General features: G+C 40.4%; 1 protein-coding gene across 5 annotated transcripts in view; it reads left to right on the top strand.

Moving 5' to 3' along the window:
* FNIP2 (folliculin interacting protein 2) overlaps positions 1 to 17,339 on the top strand; it is a 52,125-nt gene extending 34,786 nt beyond the window's left edge. For all 5 annotated transcript variants that reach the window (XM_054823695.1, XM_054823693.1, XM_054823696.1 and 2 more), the window contains 8 exons: positions 31 to 119; positions 982 to 1,128; positions 1,256 to 1,425; positions 4,825 to 6,139; positions 6,936 to 7,092; positions 8,242 to 8,442; positions 12,106 to 12,221; positions 13,485 to 17,339. In XM_054823695.1, the coding sequence (XP_054679670.1) occupies positions 31 to 119; positions 982 to 1,128; positions 1,256 to 1,425; positions 4,825 to 6,139; positions 6,936 to 7,092; positions 8,242 to 8,442; positions 12,106 to 12,221; positions 13,485 to 13,563 (2,274 nt within the window). In that variant the 3' untranslated portion in view covers positions 13,564 to 17,339. The remainder of the gene's footprint in view (positions 1 to 30; positions 120 to 981; positions 1,129 to 1,255; positions 1,426 to 4,824; positions 6,140 to 6,935; positions 7,093 to 8,241; positions 8,443 to 12,105; positions 12,222 to 13,484) is intronic.
* The last annotated feature ends 7,550 nt before the right edge of the window (positions 17,340 to 24,889 follow it).

The raw sequence follows: 24,889 nt of genomic DNA, 5'->3' as shown, positions 1-24,889 counted from the left end.
GCTGTTTTGTGTCTTTAACTCTTAATCAAGGCCATGATCTCATGTAGAAAAATAGCAGAATCCAGCCAAAGAGTGCAGGTTTATATCAGCCGTGTCATGGATGCCCTGGGAGAATTCAGGTGAGTTGATGGAATTCTGAATTACAAAGAGAGCTCTTCTCGTTGCCCCTCTAAAGATATTTGTCACTGCCAGTTATAAGAAACTGAATGCAGGGTCTTGTAATTTAGCTAGTCTTGAAGTTAGTGTGAATGAATTTTCTGTGTTGGGTATTGGGTAAATGTTTTTAGAAACCAGCAAACATTAGCAAAACCAGCTCAGCCATTTTCAGAATGAGACTAAAAGTAGTTGTGTTGCACTCACCTGCACCTGGGACTGTCAGTTAAAGTCTTTAAGATCTCATCAAGAGTTGGCTTCTGCTGATGCCTGTGCAGATGAGTGGATTGATTGTTGTATTTGGACCAATGAGTTGTCTGCTCCTAGCCCTAGATGCTGAACAGTGTAACTGACAAGGAAGTTGCTGTCAAAGGCTCTCTTTTTGGTACCTAAGGGAGGAAGGAATGGCCAGAGGCCAAGAGAGGCAGCCCAGGAGAGACAGACAAGGCTTTGGTGGGATGGAGTTTCTGTAATGTCTGGAATGTGGAATTGAATCACTGCAATGAATAAATGGGTTCTATCCTCTCTCAAAATGATTTCTGAATCATTTATCTGAATACAAATACACAGGGGAATGCAAGAAAGGGAAGGCAAATATGTAATTCATATGAAGACACTAAGTTACTGGTACAGTAAATTAAACAGACTGGTGTTCTGGGACACTAGTAATTAGTGTGTCCGGAAAACTCTTCCAGTTTGTTTAGTCTCCTAGATCTTACAGAAAATTAAATACAAATCAATGGACAATAGGAGAGGAAAGACTACTTGTATTTGCAAGATTGAAATGTGCATGCTAATGCTTATTTTTTGGGAATTTTCTTTGAGCAGAGTTACCATCTGGAACCTATATTCTGTTCCAAGGATTGCAGAGCCTGTGTGGCTTAATATGATGTCCAGCACCCTGGAAAAGAATCAGCTATGCCAGCGTTTTCTTAAAGAATTTACGTTTCTGATAGAACAGATCAACAAAAATCAGTAAGCTTCCCCCCTACCCCTTTTCTTAAAAAAAGCTTGTGTGCTTCCCAGTGCACATGGATATGTTAAAGCATTTAATGGGATATTCTTTTGCTGGTGTTACTTTGGTCGTATTCTTTTTTTCTAGGTTCTTTGCTGCTTTGTTAACTGCGGTGCTGACCTATCATCTGGCTTGGGTCCCAACAGTAATGCCGGTTGACCATCCTCCCATAAAGGCCTTCTCTGAGAAGCGCACGTCACAGTCTGTGAACATGTTGGCAAAATCCCATCCATATAACCCTCTCTGGGCACAGCTTGGTCAGTAGGAAATGGAAAACTTTAGACTTCTCTGTAACTAGCACCTTCCTACATCCATTCCTCTTATCTAACAGCTACTTGTCATCCAGATAGCATCTGCTGTTTTGCCTTGCTGTAAGCTGGGCAGAGCCACCACCAGATGTCTTGTGCCTGGTTGGACAGAGCATGTGGAGGCCTGTTTGCATAGCCCGAGTGCTCTGCTTTTTTCCTTGGTCCCTTGTTGCCATCATCTGTTATGCTGCCTGCTTAAGTAACTTGATATAGAAATATTAAGATGGTGCGAGTGCTGTGAATGATCTGAACAGTTTGGGAAGAACAAGAGGGAACAGACTGGATTGAAGGGAGCTCTCTGGGCCTTGGAGGCCCTTTGTAGTTGAAACTGCCCTGGCTACCTCCTTTTATCTCTTTCTCACAGAGCTAGGATGGACACCAAGACCACAGAGTAGAAGTCTGGCAACTGGCAGTACCTCCGTTCATTCACAGTTATGTGAGTGGGCTTGGGCCAAGATTTTCTTTCGATGCCTGCCTCCTCAGGCTGTTCTCTGACAAATATTTTATAGCTTATAAGTTATCTTGATACAGGGGTTTAAATAACTACTGTCAAATGAGCGAAAGCTGAGAGAATAATGCTGCCAGTGGTAAATCCTTGAAAATTCCTCCTTGGAAGCAGCTGTGAGTCTGACATCAGAGCAGCCTTAACTTTAACTGATATACTATATTGCCATGTAAAATAACACACATGCACACTAAAGCAATAATGTGACTCTTACACAGTGCTACTAGTTGTGTTTCTTGCTAATTGTCTTGGTTATGTTTGTTATTCTCAGCAATCTTTATGAAACTAAGAATTACTACCCTGGCCATGTAGTTGTAGTAGAAGTATTGTCTGGTTTAGGATGTCTTTAAAATGTTATGCAGTGGAGTAATGGATTAAACTTGGAGGGGAAAATAGAAGGGCGTTGAGGATGTAGCCAGGCCTGGGGTTATAAAAACCAGCTGGACTGGAGGTGTAAGATCAGCAGTAGCTCTTGTGGTCACTCCCAGGAGCCACCACTGGTGACTAGTCAAGAGTCTTTCACTTCTTGCCTTCCCAGGCTGTATGTTGCTACCAGCATTGGCTTAGCCAGTTTCTCAGTGCCTGAACTCAAAATGCTTTCTGTTTTGTTCTGGGGTTTTTTTGTGGGGGGTTGGGGGGTGTTTTTTGTTCTTATAAAGCCATTATCAGGTGGTTGCAGTAACTGATAATGAAAGTAAGATGTTGCCCTCTGCTGGTTTCCTCCTTTAGAAATTGGAGGGAAAGAAAAAATCGTGGGGTGTAGTGCTTTAAAATGGAAATGACTTTTTCTTAAGGAAAGGATTTTGATGTACCTGTCTTTCCACCTTCAGACCTATGTTTTCATTACATATTACATATCAATTACAATTACATACTGATACAGAAGTAAGTATCGCTGTCAGGAAGACATAATACTGTCTATTAAACATCAGCTTCAATCTAATGTTCTTAACAGTAGGCAGTAGTATGTTTTGAAGATCACAATTATGACTTTTAGTACTGTCTTATTAGTAATGGTTTTATATAAAAGTCAATTGTGCAAATGAACATGAAGCCTGAATCTGATTTCCATAGCAACTGTGCCCAACTTGAATGTGAAAAGATACCTTCCCATTTCCTTTACAGATTCCAAGTCCTTGTGGCCCACCAGGCACTGAGGTTCATTCCAGCTGAGTAGTCTGAAGCCCATTGTCCATTACTGAGGAATGGATTTGCTGGCATTTTAGGCTATGGGTCTAGTTGCAAGGGTGTCCTTAACTGAGGGAAAACAGCACACTGATGCCACCACGCAGCAGCCTCTCCAGTGCATTGCTGGCATCATGGGAAATGGCAGGTCTGGGCAGGGGAGACAGTGAGAGCAGTGGAATTACTGTCTCATTGATCCTTGTGTTGCAGGAGTGGAGTCAGGAGCCTTATTCCTTTTATATTCTGTATGGTGAAGAGGAGGCTGGGCCTAAACGTGGTGTTTGGTTGTTGGGGTTTTTTTTGCTGTGTTAGTCTCCTCTGGTTGAAACCAGAGGTCCCCTTGCCATTGGTAGAAACCTTCCTGAAGCTCTGATTATAACTTACATTTACTGTTGCTTCTTGAGGTCCAGTGCAAACTCAGTCCAGAACATTTGAGCAGCCCTAAGCAAGGACTTAGCACCTGAAACAATCTGGTAGATTAGCAAGTAGCTGATAAAGCCTCAAGCCAGAGAAGCCTGCTTTCAAGGTGAACACTTACGGTAGCTAAAGAAAATTGAGCTTTTGGTAGTTGTCTCCCATCTACTGGTGATATCAGCCACAGTTTGGTTAGGCAAAGACAATTTAGTGGGTGTTCTCTAATGGGTGTCAGGTGAAGACAGCTGGGTTAACTCAAGCTGGTAATAGACATTTCTTGAGTTAGCCCATCTTTGTCTGATAGAGCATGTGAATGTTCCCTTATTGGCTATCTGTGTTTTTCTCCCACAACTTTGGAGTAGAAACCCTTCAGCTGATAGAGGATTATAGGCAGCTGGAAGATAGTTAGCACTCTCCCAAACAAATATGTTGAAAGTAGGATATGTATGACCTTAGTGCTCTTAAAAAAGCAGTTCCTCAGAATAAGTGAGCTAGCAAATAAGCAGTTCTTGGGGAAACTCAGATTATGTTGTAGTACCTACCTTTCATATTACAGTTGTATTTTAAGTAGTAAATATATTTTCTAGTTCTCTGCCACCCCCTGCCAAAGATAAATGCTCATGTTAGTGAGGTTGACTCCAAGTACATAGAAGTGCATGTGCCTTTCCCAATAAGGTAGTTACATGCTGCTTTTTTCAAAACCTTATTTATTAAGCTAATGTTGAATCCTTTTTTGCTTTTTTTAATATCTTAGTCCTGAAAAATATAATTTAAATTTTATCTGTATGAAAATTCCTGTGCTTGACAGAAAAAGTGACTGCAGTAAGAGAATAACTTTGTGAAAGAAAATGAGTAGAAAAATAGAAGATTGTATAGCTGGCTTCAGAGTTTAGCTGAGTCTATATTCTTCTTCACTCCCTGTTGTGTCAATTTCTAAGTGATAATATCTTGTAAGCATCATGTAAATAAAAACCTTAGTGACCGTGAACAGAAAGAAACTGAGTAATAGCAGCTAATCCCTCACAAAACCACCAAAACCCTTCTGGACACAAGCCAGGTGTAAGAAGTGCATGGGACTTCTTTCATTATTCTTTGTGTTAAACTTTTATGAACTTACTGTGAAAGAAATTAACTGTCTGATTTGTGTCCATAGTAAATGCCATTTCAAAACATATAGAATTTAAATGGTATAGCTAACATTACAACCAAACATAAGCATGTGAAACTTTTGTTTTCCCATATAGGTGATCTCTATGGTGCCATAGGCTCTCCAGTTAGATTGACTCGAACTGTTATTGTTGGAAAACGCAAGGAGTTGGTGCAGCGCTTGCTCTATGTTCTGACTTACTTCATTCGGTGCTCTGAGCTGCAGGAAAATCAGCTGACATGGAGTGAGAAGGCTGGGGAAGGAGAGCAAGTGCTAAATGGCAGCAAGATCACAACTGCATTGGAAAAGGGAGAGGTAGAGGAGTCTGATTATGTGGTTGTCACTGTTAGAAATGAACCTGCTCTTGTGCCTCCAATCCTACCTCCAAAGAATGATGGAAGTAAGAACAATGGTATTGCAGAGTGGGTACATGACCCAGAAAGCACTCATGCTGTCCCAGCCTCCTCAAAAGAAAAGAGAGAAGCAATAGGAAAGGCCAGTCAGAATTCAGAAGCATCTGTTGACTGTCTAACTAGCAGTTTCTGTAAAGGAGCAGCTGATGGTAGGAGAACTGTCACTGATACAGGAATCATATCCTACCACTTTGAAGAGCCATGTAAATTGGAGGATTTAATAGATATAAAGAAGAACAAGAACCAGAATGAGAGAAAAGTGGAAAAGCAGTTGTCTAGTAGGTCATCTGCCTTACCTTGTCCTGAAAGGTCTGGCCACAGGAGTTTGCACTTAGAAAAAGTCACCTTTCAGATTGGAAGTTCTGCGTCACCAGAGTCAGACTTAGAAACTCATAGAAGAGAAATGGAAGAAAATCTGGAGGCATTCAGAAAAAATCCAGAGGTGATACATTGTGCCTCAAGTTCCACAAATCTGACACTGGATGCTTCCCAGAATAAAAAAGAAAGTTGTGAAGCTGCCTTTATACCCTTCAGTAAACATAATGTTTGTTATGCACAAATTCCACCTTGTGAGGGGAAAGAGAGTATACTTAACCAACATATAGACAGTAAAGGAACTGAAATGAATTTAGCAAACACAATATCTAGTGAACCACTTTTGCTCACAGGTAACATAGAAACTGTAAAATTGCCAAGTCTGAAAGAAACTAGAACTTTATGCTCTGGCAATCTGGACAACTATTCCCCTGGCTGCGTAGAAGTAGGTTCTGCTGTCAAACAGGATTCCCCTAAAGTAGGTGCTAAAGATGTCCCCTATGGGGATGCTGGAAGGAAAATCTCCTTCCGAGTTGAAGGGGACATTCCAAGGAATGAGAGTTCAGACAGTGCTCTTGGAGCCAGTGATGAAGAAGGTGATTGTTGTATCCCCAACGAGGTGCATTGTGATAATGTCAGCAAAAGACTTGAAGAGTTTGCAGAAGTGGAACTTCCTTTACCAAGGTAATGAAGTTGAAATTAATTTCAAACTAGGTGGAGTCAAAAGCTGTTGCTACTTTAGAGATGTTAAGGGTTTCAAGTCTGAAATCCTCTGGGATCTTGACTAAGTTCCTTGCAAACAAATCCATAACAGACACTGATGTGGTAGAAGTCTTGTAAACAGACTTGGCGAAAAGAAGACCAAGACAGAAAGGGTTTAGGTAGTGAACTTTTGTGACAAAGGTGTTCTTCAAATGTCTAGTAAAAAGTGATTAAACTTTTTTATATAAACTGCCTGAAACGTTTAATGTAGATGTGTAGACAGAACATCTGAAGACAAGCAAAACTGCAGCTTTTCTAAAACTGGTAACTGTTTAGATTTGACATATTTGACAAACCAGACAGATTTGAAATAAATACGGGCATCTTATATGAAAACATCTGAGCTTTAGAGGTGCACACAGAGCTTGCTGATGCTTAAGGTAGGTAGCTAGAAAGAGTTTGCTGCTTGGGCTGAGTTGGAGAAAACTCAAATTTAGCAAACCTGTTAGCTGCAGAACAGGGAGCTCGTACCTACCACAAGCTCTAATGCAGATTTGCCTTTTCATAACTTTGAAGGAGTCAATACGTTGTTAAAGTTCAGCTTTCAAAATCCTCGTTTCGAAGAGCACCAGTAATTGGTTTACTGTATTTTGAGTACAATTTTTGATTAATATTTGCAGTAGAAGCAGGGGTGATAAACTGAATTTCACATTCGTGTAAAATCTGAATGCAGTTTGTCAAGAAGGAATCTTACCTGCTTTGTATTTCTGTATTTCAGGTCAAATACAATCAGCAGTCAATGTGTGAAAAACTTTGGAAGATCACTTCTAGGTGGTTACTGTCATACATATATACCTGATCTAGTGCTGCATGGAATAAATAACGATGAAAAACTCAAGCAGTGTCTACTGGCAGACCTACTTCATGCAATGCATGTGAGTTAAAGTACTGTTCTGAGTTGTAGTAGGAGTTGTGATATTACTGAGCTCTGCAGAAGCAGGTCCTTTGAATAGGTTTGTTTCTACTGATCTGTCCTTAACAGCCACACCAGACATCACCTTGAAAGATGGAAGCCCTTAATTCATTGTGTGCAAAACCTGTTCACGCAAAATCACATGTGCTTTCCTTTAAGACTTCTTTTCAGAGATAAACACAAGGAAAATTGTTTGCAACTTGAAGTTACAAACAAGGAAAAAAACCCTCAAACTGCTGCTCTCTTCAGTCACAGTAGCAGACAGACTTATCTACATTGCATAAAAATTATATGAAAGTTGAAACATCTTACGTTGCCACTTAGTGGCATGCGTTGCAAAGGAGGTGAAGTCTTGTGGAGGCCTATATTATACTAGACTGTAGCAGAAATGACTGACTACAGAAAGTAATTGCCTATAGGTAAGAACTTTGCCATGTTCTCACTCTAGATATTCCTAAATTATATAATTAATTTATAACCAACCTTTCACTAAAGTAATGGTGTGACCTTAGTATGCAATTTTACATATTTATCTAGTAATTGTCAACAGCTTATCTCTATAGCAATTAAGAATCATCCTGCTGGAATGAGTCCATGTGCTGTCCGAAACAGTGATGCGTGTGTATGTAACTTCTTTAAACAATATCAGATTGGTCTAATACGATACTGTGTCTTCATACATACACTGCCTTGATTGTGCATAGTGAAATCCCTCACATGTCTCTGAAACATTAAATATACTTTCACCATCACTGCACTGGTATAATTATTACTTACTTTACTTTGGAAGAAACTTATCTCTTCGGGGAAGGTGGAATACTTCAAGGAAAAAAATAGGGGAGTAGTGATTTTGAAGCACTACTTAAAATTAAATGCCTTGATCAAATTGGCAGTTAAGACCTAACTGACCTGATGTTGCTGAATGTAAACTCTGTCACTGAAGTTGGTATTCCTTCTCATTTTTGAGATGCCTTTGGTTTCCTATTGGACAGAAACATTCATTGGATCACTTATTCCCTGCCTCAGTGTGAATAAAAGTGGAACCTCAAACTAAGTTGTGGAAATGTATATGGAAGTGTCATGTAATGTTTGTATTTTGTATCTGTTACAGCATCCAGTGCTAGATGAGCCCATAGCAGAAGCTGTCTGCATTATTGCAGACACAGATAAATGGAACGTACAAGTAGCTACCAGCCAGAGAAAGATGATGGACAATATGAAGTTAGGCAAGGATGTTTTGGTTTCAAGTCAAGTATCCAGTTTATTGCAGTCTATTTTACAGCTTTACAAACTCAACGTCCCAGCTGACTTTGTAAGTATTTCTTTACTGAAGACTGAAGCTAGTGAAAATTGCTTAGCGTAAACAGCAAATGCAGAGTTTTGTACACTGTGTTGCTATAACAGTGAACTGAAATAATGCAGAGTTGGTACACCATATTTAAAAGAACGCATGCTTCAGTCCAGTAACAGATACTGTTTCATCTGTAACTTACATCTAGTAGATCAGATTAAAGTTAACTACTCCAAAATATGCCAAAACTAAACTTGGTTAGGCAATTTTAGCATGGTCCTCATGTGTTTATGATTAGGACTCTTAAGTTTGGCTTTTGCTTTTTGTTTGTATAACTTCCAGACTTCTCTACTCTTTATGTTGTTGAAGCTTCTGTCTATCCAAGCCTGTTTCTAGCATACAACTTCCTATTACTGGGCTTTCTATCCAACCCCTTGCAGTGGATGCTTCCTCTCTCCTCCCCAAATAACTGTGCCTGTGTGTAATTACCTGACCCTTCTGTTTTATGTACATTTTAGCCAACCCTGTCAGCAAGAGCTGTCTCGGATAGCCTTGCCGATGTCTCTGTAGGATTGCTGGGAGGAGACTGAAACCTGAAAACACCTGGGGGCAGGTGGGGCGCAGCAGGGGATGCTGCTTTGTCATAGTGCATACTCCCTATCCCTGTCCTCATTAGTAGTGGAGTTCATCAGAGCGAATCAGTAATACTGGTTTTGCCGATTACAACAAAATTAGCCACCAGTCTGACAGTTTTTAAAACACGAGTGTAGGTAAGGGAAGATGGTATGTCTTTTTTCAGTAGTCACCCCTTTTTCAATTAGCAGAATTGGTTTGTCCTTCAGCAGATAGCCTTGAGGAACTTGTAGGAAGCCTGTGTAAAGACTGTGCTAGCAGATGGAAGAGGAAGATAAGAGCTAAACACTTAACAGCTGTAAATAGTATTAGTCTGCATTGTTTTTGAAAAAAATAGTGATATTGATTATGCTAAGTTCTTGAAGTCAAGTACTAGGCAAAATATGTGGGTACATTGTCAGTGTTCTCTCTGGATTCTTCTGGGCATCAAAAAATATGCAACTTTGGTTAAAATTACATCCTAATATTTGCACAGTAATGCCTTAAATTCTGGCATTTTTAAACTGAATAGTTTCTGTAACTGAAGTGTTCTTTCCAATGCTGGCTAGGGGTTTGTGTATGCAATTTCTGTATGCTTTGTGATGTGGGAGGGGTTTGGAGGTGTAATGTGTTTCAGGGGTTTTTTTTAGCCTTTTTCTTACAAAAAGGAATAGTAAAGTGACAGTGCTAGTAGTTTGTAAATTTTCTATAATTGATGTTAGAGATACTTTGATCCTTCTGTTGCTGGATTTTACAACTCTTCGCTAAAACAGAACCATCAGTGCATCGAAGTTAAGTGTTCCACCAAACTTTAGTGGGACAAGTGTGACTTGTTTATTGTAATGATTCTATTGATTTAAAATTTGAGAAAAACATAGGTACTAATATCAATCAGAGATGAGCATACTGCAGTATATTTGAAGTTTCCTTTAGGAGTATATGTTTCTTTACATGCAGTTACTGTTCAGATGAATTTTGTTGTTGTTGTTTTTTGGGGGTACAACAAAAAAACAAAACCCAACTTGAGACCAGATGAAAGGCAAGTGGTGGTATCTTTATTGTGGCACTTCAGACTGGTAACCATACTGCAGAGAGCTTTGCAGTATGTCAGGGTGAGAGGGAAGTGATGATCACAACTGCTGCATGTGAGCAATATGTCAAAAGTTTTACCTGCACCTTCAAACTCATTTTAAGCTACTCTTCTATTTTTAGAAGGGAATTGACTTTTTTTTCTCCCATTTAGTCAGTGAGAAAAGCTGCAGAGGAAGCTAACATCAAAAAAAAAAAAAACCAACAACTTCTGTACCTCACTTAATGTGAACATTTTGAACACAATGGATTCATGTACTGAGCTTATGAGGGAAAAATGTCTTTTGATTCTTTGCTGGCAGTCAGGAGGAGCAGATAATCTTATGTAAAGAATCTCCTTTTTAGAATAAGATGGGATTCTTCCTTACTAGCTCCCTCACAACTTAAAATATAAAAATATCCATAATCCTTTAGCATGTGTACTGGAATTGAAATATATTGAACTGTTACCTTGTGAATCAGCTGCATGCTCTCCTGAACCACTGAGGAAGTGCTCACAGGCTTTTTGTGTTAGGGCTACCTGTACTGGAAAAGATAAGAATGTTTTCCTTTCGGCTAGATTATAACGACTTGAGTGAAAACTTGCTTGAAGCACATAGACCGAACTACTCTCAAAAAGCTTTTGCCTTTCCTGCACTGGTGGCAGTGATCTTATTCTACTACCATATAGCATGTTTTTTTAAAATGCCTCTTTATCTTCCATAATTAAGACCTGATATAAGCTCAGAGAATCATTAAAAGTCTTCATCTTGCTCCAGACCATCAGAAAAATACGTGATAGGCTACCTACAAGCATGAGTCGGGGTTTTTGCTCGTTATTTTTTAATTAGCAAAACTGGTTTCACAGGATCTCATTTCTAATACTTACAGTTTTTATTCAACTTGAAAAGTACATTGGACGATGGCCTGAAGCTATTTTGCTGCTACTGTTTCTAATTGCTGTCTATGCCTGCCGGATTATACATTTGATAATGTGAGGTTCTGCCTGTGCTTCCTGCTTTCATCTCCTGGAGTTTGGAGAGCTGAACTAATTTATCTTTATTTGAAGTGGTGACCCCTGTGGGAAGAAGGAATATATCCAATTGAATGTACCTTTTGTCCTAGAACAAAATTCCTGATAAGACATTCTACCTACTCACCTTGTCTTACCAAAAAACGCCCCTCTCTCTCTTTGAAGCTAAGGTACATCTGCTCTCCTGAAGTTGGTGTATGAGAAATTACAGTGCATCACATGACTGTATTTAAAAATAATATGCATTTCTAGCATGCTACTGCTGAAAGAAAAGAGGAGTGATTTAATTGGTATTTCAACTCGAACTATTACCTTTTGGCAAGCAGCATCAAATATTTAAGCAATTTTAAACTACAACTACCTAGGACTAATAAAAACAAATGCCTAAAAAGGATTCGTAACCTAGCTTCTACAGTAAAGTAGTGAGCAAAAGAGCTATAGGTTTATGATGAATAAGATAATGGTGTTTTTTCACTTCTTGAGTCTTAGTTTCTTGAACAGCAGATCCCTAAAGCTAGAGTGCTAATTTTAGGAACTGTTGTCTAAACTGAGTCTTTCAGAAAAAATAGTATTGACTTGTGACAAAGACCTCTTGATCCAACTTTTCTGGTGTGATTCTCGGTAAGATGTCTTGAGTGTCTTTGAACCTGGTTAAAACTATGTAAGTCAGCAGAAACACTGCGGCTAACATGAGTGGAAAATGGATGTGCAGTTTGGGCAACAAACTTGCTGCCCAAGAAAGCTGAAATGCCCCAATTCTATGAGGGGGTTCCCCTTTGAGGAGTAGCGTAACCTTTTAATGTTGCTAGCACAGCCGTAACAAAACCAATTTCCTCTTCTGGATTCTGGAGTGGAGATTTAGTTTGAAAGATGTTCTAGCTAAGATAGAAGCTAAAATGATATGCTTGCATTGCTGTAAAATTTCATGCGATTCCTAAAGCTGTTCTGAGGTTTTTGGTCTGTGTTTACAGTGCATAATGCATCTTGAGGATAGACTACAAGAGATGTATCTCAAAAGCAAAATGCTTTCAGAGTATCTGCGAGGACATACAAGAGTGCATGTAAAAGAACTAGGAATTGTGCTGGGGTGAGTATTGCAGGTGTCAGTCTTAACCAATGGCTAAACTTGGGACAGTTACTTTCCTTTTCAGTTTCTGAATGTTGACACCTTGTTCCCACAAGGACCTCCTTCATATTTAGCCCTCCTCTTTCATGTGCCTATTAAAGTGTAAAAATGGGTTCTACTGATCCATCTGGAAATCGAGAAGAGACACAGTTCTACAGCAAGAGCAAATTACTTGTCATTCTTAAATTTTCAGAACGAAGAAAGTTTGTATTTTGATCATTAGGAGATTATCCACACATTCATATGCACGTTTTCTGACTCAGTCTCCTTAATGAAAACTCCATCCCAACAAATATTTGAGAATCTCTGGAAGGTTAGGTGGTGCAGTTGTCTCTCAAAAGAAGAGGAGTTCTCAAAAAGCCGGTGTAGGAAAATAGGCAGGTGTCCTTTTTGGCAGCTGTCTTCTAATAATAGTCCTTGGTTGACATACAGCCTTTAGGGATGCACCTGCTGACAGCAGAAGAGGGGGAAGGGGGGAGAAATGAATACACATTCCCAAGAAGATGGATGTTTAGCACTGTGGCTATAATTTAATTTATCTTTATCCAAACTGTTCAGGATGTCACACTGAGAAATGTAGCTGTAAATAGTGAAACCCTGAAATAAGCACTTTTCTCAGTGTGTGTAATATATGTATAAATATCTATAAATATACGCATACATCCTGGCCTTTGAGCCACTTTACATTTGGAAAGAGTTGGAAACTGACCACTGCGTTTGAGAGACATTCCTGGTACTGTTATTGCATAATAATAAATTCCAGCTTTTGGTTAACTTTGGTAAGAAAGTGCTATTATATGGTGAACTGAGTTAAAGTCAAAACATGAAATGCTTGGTCTTCCATAAGTTGATGTTTAGTACTTTCTTAAACTGGGCTTATTTGGTGTCTACTGACTGGTAAGACTACAAGCTAAGGCTTATGGTTTAGCAAATAAATAAAAGCTTTTACTTAAACCACAGAAGATTATATACCACAAAATGTGATACTGCTATCTTTTAACTTATGGTAGCATACTTCTTGGTTTTAAACATTATTACCTGCCTTTACTGGTATGTTATGAGTAATGGCAATAAATAATAATTAAACAATGAACTCAGCTATAGCAAGACATTTCCAGTTTCTTTAAAGTGGACAAAACATATCTCCATGTTTCTCTTCTTTTGTGAAGGTGACTATATTTTAAAGTCTGTCTCTTTTTTTTTTTTTTTTTTTTTAATTTCTAGGATTGAATCCAATGACTTGCCTTTGTTGGCTGCTATAGCAAGTACTCATTCCCCGTATGTTGCTCAAATACTTTTATAAATTAAAATCTCAGGATAGTCATTCCCTTAAAGTAAAATAAAGAAAAATGGGAATGTTGACTGAAGAAGAGAGGTGCCAAACACTGGTAAAGGGGAACACTGAGGAAAGCAGGTGATGACTACCACCTTCCAATGCTGATTTCAACCGGATGTTTTATCAGAGGACTTCAGTTTACATAACATAAAAGGCATTCAGGTTTTTCTTACAACCTCACTTCTGACTTAAATCAAGAAAGTGACCGCATCCTTGCATTTTATTTTTATTCAAAGGACAAAAATTAACACTATGTGGCAGACCAGGAGCTGCCATCCAAAACGCTGCTCAAAACCGTGAAGTAACAGTTAAAAGAACAAGTGGGTTAGAATGGATTTTGTAATACTTTGCTTGTGAGTGTGGTGTGGTGTATGTTTCTTTGCTGGGAAGGAGGAGCTGTAAACTATGTATATAGCATTCCTGTACACAAGTGTGTTAGATGGGACATGATTTTCTTGCAGAGCATACAGAAGATTTTGTATAGTAGAAATGATGGGCTCAGAACAAGGAACCTGGATTCAGCAGCCAAATGTTACATGGGAATGGAGGTATGCATGAGGTGATGTGACTTTTTTTTCCCTTAGGGACAGGAGGTTAAGAAAGCTGTGGTTGCTTCTGTTTTAATGAGGAGGCATTCAAATGAGCCCATGGCTAGAAGTGGAATGGAATGGACTTCTGAGATAGGAATTTTGTGGGAAAGCCTTATGGAATTTCTGCTACAAGTTTACATTTGTTGCTGATGCAACTTCAATAACTCTTTAGAGTTTCCGTATGACTGTAGTCCTGGGAACTAAACCTGTGTCTTGGTGTCATCAAGTATTACTATCTCCAAGGAGTATGAATTTGACAAACTTCTGTATGATACAGTGCTGTTAGTGCGTGTCTGTGCACATGCACACCAAGTGATTGGCGCAAACTGAAGATAATCTTACAGGGAAATAAGACAGCAAATGATCCCCCACCAAACCTTTAGTCGAAAGTATTACTTTTTTCCAGCTACTAGTTGTCACTCTAAGTAGGAATAAAAGAGGAGCATTGTTTGAAGTAAAATGAAATGTAGGGGCCAAACCCCAATATTTGATATTACTATGAATGTTTGCAGTTACCGTTTTTGATTTTACAGAAATCTTGAACTATCATCTGGGTGCCTTTCCTTAATAGGTTAACTACTCTGAGACCAGAAACTACTTCTCCACTAGTTGATACTGGCCTTCTGTGTTTCTAGAACGCAAAATAAAATTTTGTATTTCACTGTTTTCATGTGGTTGATAACATGAATGTAAAAAACAAAAAAAATTACTTTTTTTGCATAAAGCACTGTTAAGCTGGATATGGAACTATGGACCAGACTGAGGAAAGAACAAAGGATCAAAACAAACATTCTTAAAGAAACGGAAAACTCAATGTTGGACCATTCTGTTGTGAGCCAGCATGAATGAGGTGTTTGAAATTGTCAGCTTGCAAGCAGATTGCTAGCAGCACAATTGCTTGGGAATGGTGAATTCTAGTAAGAAACTCCTGATCACCGGTTATGAGTTCTCCTCATTGGTGATTACAGATTTTTAACACTGAAGGGACACACTTTTATTAAAAGTGTTTTTATTTCCTACTACCTTGATGTTTGGACTTTTCTACAGTAAACTTTCAATGATTTGAAACAATGAAATGTGCATATTGTGAGTTGTTTAAATATGATGGGGGGTCTTGATTAACCTTCTGTTGCTTTTTGCGGGAAATAGGTAGCCTGACCTACTGTGAAGAGGGGTTGTTTCCAAGTGGAGGGATACTTAATATTCTGATACAATGCTTCTAAAGCAGTTCCTTATATGCTGGGTTTCTGACCTGACATTCCAGATGTTTCTTTTATCGCATTTTCATACTTGTCCCTAGTATTCTGCCCTAAAAAGGCTAAAATCTTTCTATGGTTCAGGTTTTCTCCTACTGCTTATAGTTAAGCAGACTTTTCATATCTTTGGTCTGTGAATCCTTCTATCTGCTGGAAAGTAAACTTACCTCTGCATGGAGCTGCTAGCAGATATTACTCTGTATTTCCACAAGGTTAAGACAAAGTCAGAACCATAGGCCAAGTCACATATTCCTAAACTACCCGTGATGGAGAACGTGTGTGCGCATGTGTAGAACTACGAAACCGCTTCCCTGAGTGTATATAGAAATCCTCATGTACTTTCTGTATTTCATGTCACTCTTAAATAGTAGCAGAGTTCATTAAAAGTCAATTCCAGTTCCTTTAAAGTGTTAGTTGGGTTTTTATCTGGACAGACTCTGACAATTCTTCAAAGAAATATGTGCTAACATAAGAATATGTGCTTTTGTTATCGTAGAGTGTACTAAGGAAGTCAAAGGTCAGCCAACATTCAGTGATTTCAAGACTAATACCATGATCAGTAACACCTGATTTTACTACATCAACTATTAAAAAAAAAAAAATTTAAAAAAATCTGCCTTTTGGTAAGACATCAAATGAACCTAGGGGTGGCACGTGAGGCGATGGTCAAAAGCACTTGGATTTTCTTCAGCCCAGGCTAAACCTTTCTAGTTCGTGCTGCTTTCTCTAACATTTTGCTGCTCTTATGATGAACTATCTTGTTCTCACAGCTTTAGTGTTGGGGGAAAGAAAATCCAAAATGAAAGCTGTTTATTACCTTTTAAAAGCTTTAGTCTAAAGGAAGTTAAATACATATTTTTCCCCTCCACCAAATGTACTACCTCAGTTGACAGGATTCCACCTTCTAGGGCTTTTTTTGACTCTAAGTCTTGTTTTTGGTAGCATCTTGCTGTTTATGTAAATTAGCGTGGCATGACAGGGCAGTAAGTATTTACAGATGTGTTGTTAGACATCTTTAGGGCATGTTTCTGTTTTTATTTTAATAGGATGAAAAGTGATATGAATGTACAGATGTGTTTAGAATTGATAATGTAGCTTCATTTTCAAATATTCCAAAGTTGTTTTTATCAGTATTATGTAGTTTTTTGTAAACTTAAATACATGCTTTCTTGGTTAAGTGGGAGTGCACAGTCTTTCCAAAATCCCACATAAATGCAGTTTACACAGTGTGCAATTTCAAGAATGTATGCTTTTTTCAGGCAAGACTAAACCTTCATGCACAAGAGGGGAGGAATGAAGTGCTGAATTGTAGTATTTAATCTACATTAATTTTTTAACCCACAAATGACACCAAGATCTAAACATTTTCATTTAAGTAGGTACTCTGAACTCATATATACAACTTTATTCTGCCCAAAAGAAATTAATAGATACCGATTCTGTAATTCACATTTCTAATGGCATCCTCAAAAGTTATAGATTGATCTTCCTCACTCCCTACTATATGCATCTTTACTCTTAAAGTCAAAAACCCTTTTCAGACACACCAAACTCTTCTATAGAAAGTTTACACAAAAAGTTCACTTATCCCTCAAGTATAACTTGTACTTCAGTTAAAAGGACCCAAATGAAAATCGAGTCTGAACTGCTGAATATACTCTAGACATTTAATTTTTTTTTTTGAGGTCAAGGGGGCTAATTTCACATACGTAACAGGTTTTCCATAGTAGAATAAATTGTGTGTTGCTATTGCATGTTTGGAGAGCATAGGCTTTTTTAGGAATGACTGAATACCAATGTCAAGCTACATGGGGTTTTTTCTTCTAGTTGTTTATGTACGCTATCATTTTGGTCTATTTCTTTGCGGCATTTGGTGCAATAAACTTTCTGAAATGAATGTAAATGGTATTTGGTATCTTCCTTTTTAAAACTTTCTTCTGAAGTAGCTGTTCTTCTTGTAGCTGAGACCTAACAGTGCATGGACATCTGATAACCCATTAGTGGGGTAAGTCAGTGTTGCAAGAAACCAAAAAAGCTTCACAAAATTTTGGAACCTGAGTGAATACTATTAGCATCTTTGGAAGCTTTACCCCACTTATAAATGTAAACAACAGCTCTTATAGTTTGAAAACTAACTGCAAAAAATAATGGGAAGTGAAGACTCTGACTGTTGGAATAGGTTCTGCAGAGGTTCCATGCACCTGTGTGGCTGTCACTGAGCTCAAGTGCATATGAAAAGAGCTATCTGAAAAATGTGTCACTGTTACACAATATATCCAATTTCAAAAATTACTCGACCAAACAGGAATGAGCGACACCTTGTGTCTACTAGACTATGAATTGGTTGATGGACTTGACATGAATTAGTTTAAAATAAAGAGGTCTTCAATTTGTGTTAAACTCTCCATGACCCAAATTGCTGTTAGTATTCTGCAGCTTACTGGAGAAAGTCTTTATTTACAAAATAAAAATGGAGGAGAGATGATCAACTGTAATTATGCTAAACAGCTTTGAGCAGCTCTGAGGTATGGTCTGATTTGTAGTGTGTAAGCACTTCTTACCTGTAGACTGAAATGTTTGAGGTTTGCTTGTTGGTTGGGCTAAGAAAGATTGGAAATAAAACCAAAGCCCAGGAACTTTGGCATCAAGGACTTGTCACAGTGCTGTGGATACAGGGTCTGGCTTTCTGGTCTGGTTGCAGTAATTATCAACTCTGGAGCATTTGGAAATAAATCTACTTTTTCTCATGCTCAAAGGTTCTAAATGCTTGTATGCACACTTGAAATAAGGAGAAAATGTCTGCTGCGTTGTCTGCTACAAGTCCTGTGTAATTCATGGTCTCTGCTAGTACTCCTGCGCAACTGGTGACCTATCATAGAGGTGAACTAAATGCAGTGTTTATGCTAACAAAAGGGTTCTTTTAGTGTGAAAAGTATATCAAAGTGATGGTGCTGTGGTGAGCTGTAACCTCACCCCAGTTCTCTTCTTGCCAAATTGCGTAGCTGCCTCCCTCTTTCTAAGTCTGTGCTTTCATGAGAGGGCTTGAAACAATTTAATAGCTAACCCCTGTAACAAGGGGAAGACCCCATTACCCTGGCCTGTCTTTCCTCCAGTCCTACTAGCTGCATCTGCAAGCTAGTGGCTTGCTCTGTTGCTCAGTCAGTCACTCACATCCAGGTGCTGCATGTTTGCAGAAAAAAAGCTGATGATGATGGTTGTCTGCTGAGTTAACAAGTTGAATTTGGCTTGGATAAGTGCTAGTGTAAGGGCAAGGGAAGAGATGGGACCCCTCAGCTAGGGAACAAGAGAGAAAAGGAGCAAGGCTGCTCCAGCTCCTGATGTCTTTGATACTTGTGGGCCACTGCATTGGCTGGGCGGGGGGCTTCCACCCAGGCTTCCACCCAGGCTTTGTAAGACTCCATGAAGCTCCTCTGCTCTGACTTCACTACTTGTTAACAATTGTAGTTAAGCTTTGGTCATATCAACTAGTTTAACTTTTTTTCTAAAGGACAATTAGCTAATCTCTTTCAGAATCCATATGATTGGGACTGGCAGGTTGGCAAGAGGCAGATGCGCAGGCTGACCGGTATAAAATGGCCAAGCACTGGGAAAGCGTAGGGACCTGTACTAATAAATACTCACATGGTATGGCTGTGAGAGAGCTGACAAGGAGCTTTTGGAACTGACAGCTGAAAAAGAGAAAATAATGCCTAGATTTGAAAAACTATCAAACTCTGCTGTCAAATTCAGTGATTTGTTCAAAAGATGTGACTTGGAATAATGCAGATGTTAATGATTTAACCCGTTTTTCTCTTAAATAAATGGCAAGGAGAATCACAGAACTGATGAAGAGATATGGTCACGTAACAAGGAGTTCAAGGCTACAGCAGGTGTAAGTAAACGTGAGCTGTATCGCAAAGTAGCCGTGTCTTGTGCCACAATTCTGCCAGACTTTTTCCTTCCTTTCCTCTCTAAATCAACAAGTCCTGTAACATAGCAAAGTTTTCTGCTAATTATCTATGGGCCATATTTGGTTTTCCGTACACGTATAGTTGAAGAGGGCATGAATGAAAATAAGAAAGAGGATTTTGGACATAAAGGACGTGCAGCTGAGTGACAAACCCTGAGACTGTGACCTATAAGGCTTCCGATCCCATATAAAACTAGCTTAAGTGGCCACATGCTAGTAATCTACAAGCTAGTAATCCACGTGCTGGAAAATGACTCTAATAGTTGCAGTCAGTTGTCTGTCTGGCGCGATCCCAAAGCTAAAACAGTTTAAGCAGTACGAGTAGCATCTTGTCTCGAAATCCTAAAGGTCAACACGAGGCCAAAGGGCTTAGGAGTGACAGTCAAGCACTTAAAATAATCTCATAAACTGGATTTCTTCTGTTTGGAGCTACAAGAGAAATTCCACTCTGATCTGGCAAAACAGTGTTTGAGAGAGCAGAGTCCCCTGAGGAAGGAGTTTCCCACCAAGAAAGAGCTCCTGCTCCTATGGGTGGAGAAGTGTTTGCGGGTGTGGAAATAGGAATTGATCCTTACGTCTTCCCAGGGAGCGGTTGTGCTGTCTGATAAGAGTGCTGGGAGGTCAAGGGCTGGCATGTTTGCCTCGCAGAAATGTTTTCCCTTCTATTGGATTGAATTCCAACCCTGCATATAACAAATTTGTTTCAAATAGGACCTTAACTTTAACTACCACTTTATTTTACTACCTCATCTCTTTTTCCCCAGGCAAAACAAGCCTGGAGAATTTTTTCCTCTTTTCTGCACATTACTGTCACATAAATGTTTTCATTTTTCATTTTCTACAGTATTGTACCAGTGCCTGCACAGGCACTGTTAGCCTTAAGATGGACAAGTCTCCTAAAATTGTTCCTTTTAGCTTTGAAAAATATAGGGGGTTTGAATTGAGCGTTTTTTGTTGAACTATTTGCGATTCCCTAGAATGTGCAACTTCTTTGATATTGAAACATGGCCACGCCATGAGCAATGTGAAATTAAAAATCACAATTCTAAACCATCAGCTCCACCTGCCCTCTGTAAGGGATTGGCTCATGTAAGGGCACTACAGTCTTGGTGTAAGCACTTTAATTCTTTAGGTGTGTTTCTAATAGAAGAAATACCTTTACCTTTTGATTTGGGAAGCAGACGTGCCTGGGATGCCCGAATCATTGCAGAGTGGTTGAAGACAGCCTTCACGGCTGCCCGAGTCCCAGGCCAGGCTGGCCCTTGCATTGTGGCCTTGTTGTTCGAGAATCATAGAATCTTTAAGGTTGGAAAAGACCTCTAAGATCATCAAGTGCAACCGTCGAATGGAGAACGTAGGGAGTGGGCTGCCTGGTGGGGGCATAAACCAAAATGGAGTTAGTGCTGAGGGAAAGCGAACTTTTTTCCTTTGCCCTGCAGTTTACCGTAATTGCACTCCTAGCTGTCTGCCGTAAGGGCTTGATGTCCCTAAGGTGAAAGGGCGCCTGAATCCAGAGGCTTATTGAGCAAGGTCCTCTGCATGCCTACCTGATGCCATTCCCAAAGCGAGTGACGAACCGACCTACATCAGCTCAGTACAACCGGTGACATAACTTAGACACCAATGACCCAAGTGAGTTTGTCAGGCCTCTGGTATTTAAACCATTTGTGTTAGACCTAGCTGCGGCTACACCCCGAAGGTAGACAGCTGCCTCTGGTTTGCCATGTGCCATTTTCTTCCCACAAGAATGCAGTGGCCTCTCCGGTTGCTCAGCAGTGGGTAAGCACCAAAAGCAAAAGATGCAAAGCCCATTTGTAATGTTGCTAAATAAATTCTGAGTGTCGTAGGTAACTCGTTGGCTAGTGGGAGCGGTTGGGGGAGGAGTAGTGCATTATTATATGCTTGAATTAAATAAGCTCTGAAGAAGACCTGGTGGCTTCGAGATGTGAGTGCCTATGCTCTTGGTAGACAAGGAAGCTGGTAATTCAAGAACGCTCTTCTTGTCTTCAGAAGGCTCCTGTCCTGAGCCTCGTGGTGTTTAAACTATATTGCTGCTAAGGACCTAATCTAGCTAATTCATCTCTGGGATCATGCTCAACTTTACAGGAAAGCTGGCTTGCCTCCTCCCACCCCTTGTTTCTTTTTGAATTGGTATTCTCTGCTTTTCTTCTAAATATATGAATCTATTTCTGCATGTCTATTTTTGTGGCCAGCAACTGCTCTGCCAGCTGTGGAGAAAGCTGGTACGGACTTTGGGATTTGTGCTGAGCAGCTTTCAAACCTAGGTCTGGTTAGAGAGCGAAGAGCTGGGTGGTCCCACCCCGGGAGGCAAAGCGCTCGAAGCAGGGGTCCCCGGGGATCGCCGTCCCAATGAACCCGAGCAGCAGACTGCACCGGCAGGTCGTCTTACTGCTGGTTGCTGGGCATCGCTAAGTGTCACTCTTTCCCCAACAAAAGGGGACTATGCTAAAAAGCGTGTAACTACAGTTTTGCACACAGATGAGCTTGTTAGTGATGTGGCGTGAAGAGCCTGGCAGCAACAGGCTGCCCTTTGCGTTGTAACGCTTCCAATAGTTTGATGCTGGTTGGCTGCCAACGTGTACTCCACTGCCCCCCTTCTCAGAGCTGTGATGCTGAGCTGGGTTGCGTTGTAGTTGAGCTCGAAACGTGACTGTGAACTTTACCGAGCAAAGGATTTGCTCAAGTTAAACGCAGTTTTACACGCTCTGCGATGAAGTATAGCAGAGAGTATCCTGATAGCACAGCTTGGCAGTGTAGTACAGCACTACTGAGATCGTCTCTGGATCCACTAAACCTGTCTCCAGTCACTCTCTAAAGCATCTTAATCTTGATACCATGCTGAGTTAACCGCACTGATTAACCACTCCTAATTCTTGATTAAGCTTGGCTGGTGGCAGGTCAGGAATTTTCACCCTGAGCCTGTGGCTCAGCATAAAAGCAGCTCCTGTTTTTCTCAGTGTTCTGGTAATTACCACCATTCATTACAGAAGGATGAGCTCGCGGCAAAGGTTAGTACCTGGTCTTCTGAGTCCTAAAATAATGCCTTTGTCATCGGACAGTCCCACCGGCCATGCTGGGGTGGGGTGGACGGGGGATGCACGTACCTCCCTTCTCCCTTCCTGGCAGTTCCTTTAAGGAGTCAGAGACATAGCGTCTGGCATCCAGACATCTGTCTTTTGGGAAAGAAAAATGAGAAAAAGAGTCCTCACGTTCTTATACATTGCCTCAAAAGCTTGTTATGTACAATTACAATTGTGCCTGTAAGGGTAGAGATTTAGCTGAAAATATCTACCACATGGATGCTGCCAAAGAAATGTATTTTGGTTTTCCAAACACCTGCTTCTTTGCTCTTAGGCATCTTTATTTTTTGCTTGGGATGCATCAGTGATGTGGGGAAAAGTAACTCATGACAAGCTGCTGAGCAACACTTAGTGAGAAATAGCAGGAGTTGGTAACCACTCAAGAGAAGTGCTAGTTTTCAGAAAAATACAAGCAGAAGTGAAAGGTTAAACTTGTCTCTGAGTAAGTTTCTTCTTTGAGGCAGTGGGAAGGTGTTACAGGCAAGCATGTGGAGCGTACAAGATGTTAAGTTACTGCTTCACAGAAAAGAGCTTATGCGCTAGCTTTTACACACTGGCGCGCAGGTATCTGTAATGAACAGATCAGGCTATTCCAGTTGGAAGGGACCTACAACGATCATCTAGTCCGACTGCCTGACCAGTTCAGGGCTGACCAAAAGCTAAAGCATGTTGTTAAGGGCATTGTCCAAATGTCTCTCAAACACTGACAGGCTTGGGGCATCAACCACCTCTCTAGGAAGCCTGTTCCAGTGTTTGACCACCCTCTCAGTAAAGAATGTTGTGCTGTGGCAATGCAGCGTCTTTATATCTGTCTGTTTTAACTTAGACAATAGTGATATGATGTGGCTTTGCTCTGAAGTATGCATATGAGCTGAAACACTGTAACCAGTGTTATGGCTTTAAACTATGTGAAAAGATAGGAGGAGGAGGAAATACAAGAAGAATGAGCAAAAAATTAAAATTATGGGTCATAAATGCCACTTGACTCTATACCATTGTCTGTTATGAGTTCCTGATTCAGTCTTGGTGCTGCATATTTTAATCCATGTGGTGGGAATCAGAAGATGAAAAGCAACCATGACCAGACAAGATGTGACTGTCATTCTGTAAGGGGATAAATTGCCATGGCAATCCTGGCCGTTGTTGGTGGGGAGCTAGCTGATTTTGGCCAGCTGTTGGGTAGCCGGAGATGATGGGTCCCCTTGGGATAAGGTGCCTTTTGGATAATTACACAAACATACAAACGGCCTCAGAACAAAGGATATTAAATGATTTCTTTCTGCTGCTTGAGATTAAGTAGTGGCTCTTCTTGTAAAAATGAGTGGTTGAGAGGCACCACTGGTTTCTGAGGGACAGCAAATGCCAAACCCAGTTGGAGCCTGAATGTTTTCCCCATGTGCCGAGGGGAAGAAGTGCAAGGTTTGACAGCAAGAGAAGGCTAGGTGCCTGCTGTGGGAAGGAATACTGTTTATAGAATCATAGAATGGTTTGGGTTGGAAGGGACCTTTAAAGGTCATCTAGTCCAAGCCCCCTGCAATGAGCAGGGATGTCTTCAACTAGATCAGGTTGCTCAGTCCAACCAATAAGCACGTTATTTTGGTCTTTGTGCTCATCGGATGAGGTTGGGTCTCTGAGCTCATCACCCAAGTGTGCGGGTGCTACTGCCAGCTGCAGCAGGAGAAGACAGGTCTGTCCCTTTTGGTGTAGTCCACTTGTGATGAAATGGGAATTCTGGGCAGTGGGTTTCACATTAGTTAAGCTAATCTGCTGATGGTCACTTGTGTTTGCTGGTGGAAATCTACCCTTACCTACCTGCTTGCAGCAGGGGTCAGATGAGAGCTACTTCTGATGCCTTGAGAATCCGTCACCAGGTGCTGAGGATGAGAGGGAGAAGCACGACTCCCCTTTCCAGCATCGCCTACCCATTATTTCAGCTTAGCTGTAAGATGAAAACTGCACCCTGAAGGACTGGTGAAGTAACAGAGCTACAGCTGGCTATAATACCAAAATGCGTGTTTTGTGGGACCGGTGCCAATTCAATTCTCCTTTTCCCCAGCTGCAGTTAGTGTAAAAGCTGCTTTCGCGTTGCTTGCCTAGCTCCAGACTGGCATCAGATAGCTCAGCTTTGCAGACCCTATTACCCTTCACGGTACGTCCTATCGGACCTCATCGTTATTCCACTGGAGACTGTCTAAGGTAACCTACTGAAACGTACCCTAATTGTTCCCTTCCTCGCCACTGAAGCCCCCTGTGAGGGCAGCTGTCCTTATTTCTGACCTTAATGCCACCCTGAGAGGAGGAGTAACTCCTGGAAAAGCACAGGCTATATTCATTCTGTTTCCAGTTTGTGACTCCGCTCCCTGACCGTTACAGAGC

This window comes from Grus americana, chromosome 4 (assembly GCF_028858705.1).
Source record: "Grus americana isolate bGruAme1 chromosome 4, bGruAme1.mat, whole genome shotgun sequence".
NCBI classification, from domain to species: domain Eukaryota; kingdom Metazoa; phylum Chordata; class Aves; order Gruiformes; family Gruidae; genus Grus; species Grus americana.
The sequence above is the reverse complement of the archived record's forward strand: the minus strand, read 5'-3'. Positions and strand labels throughout refer to the sequence as shown.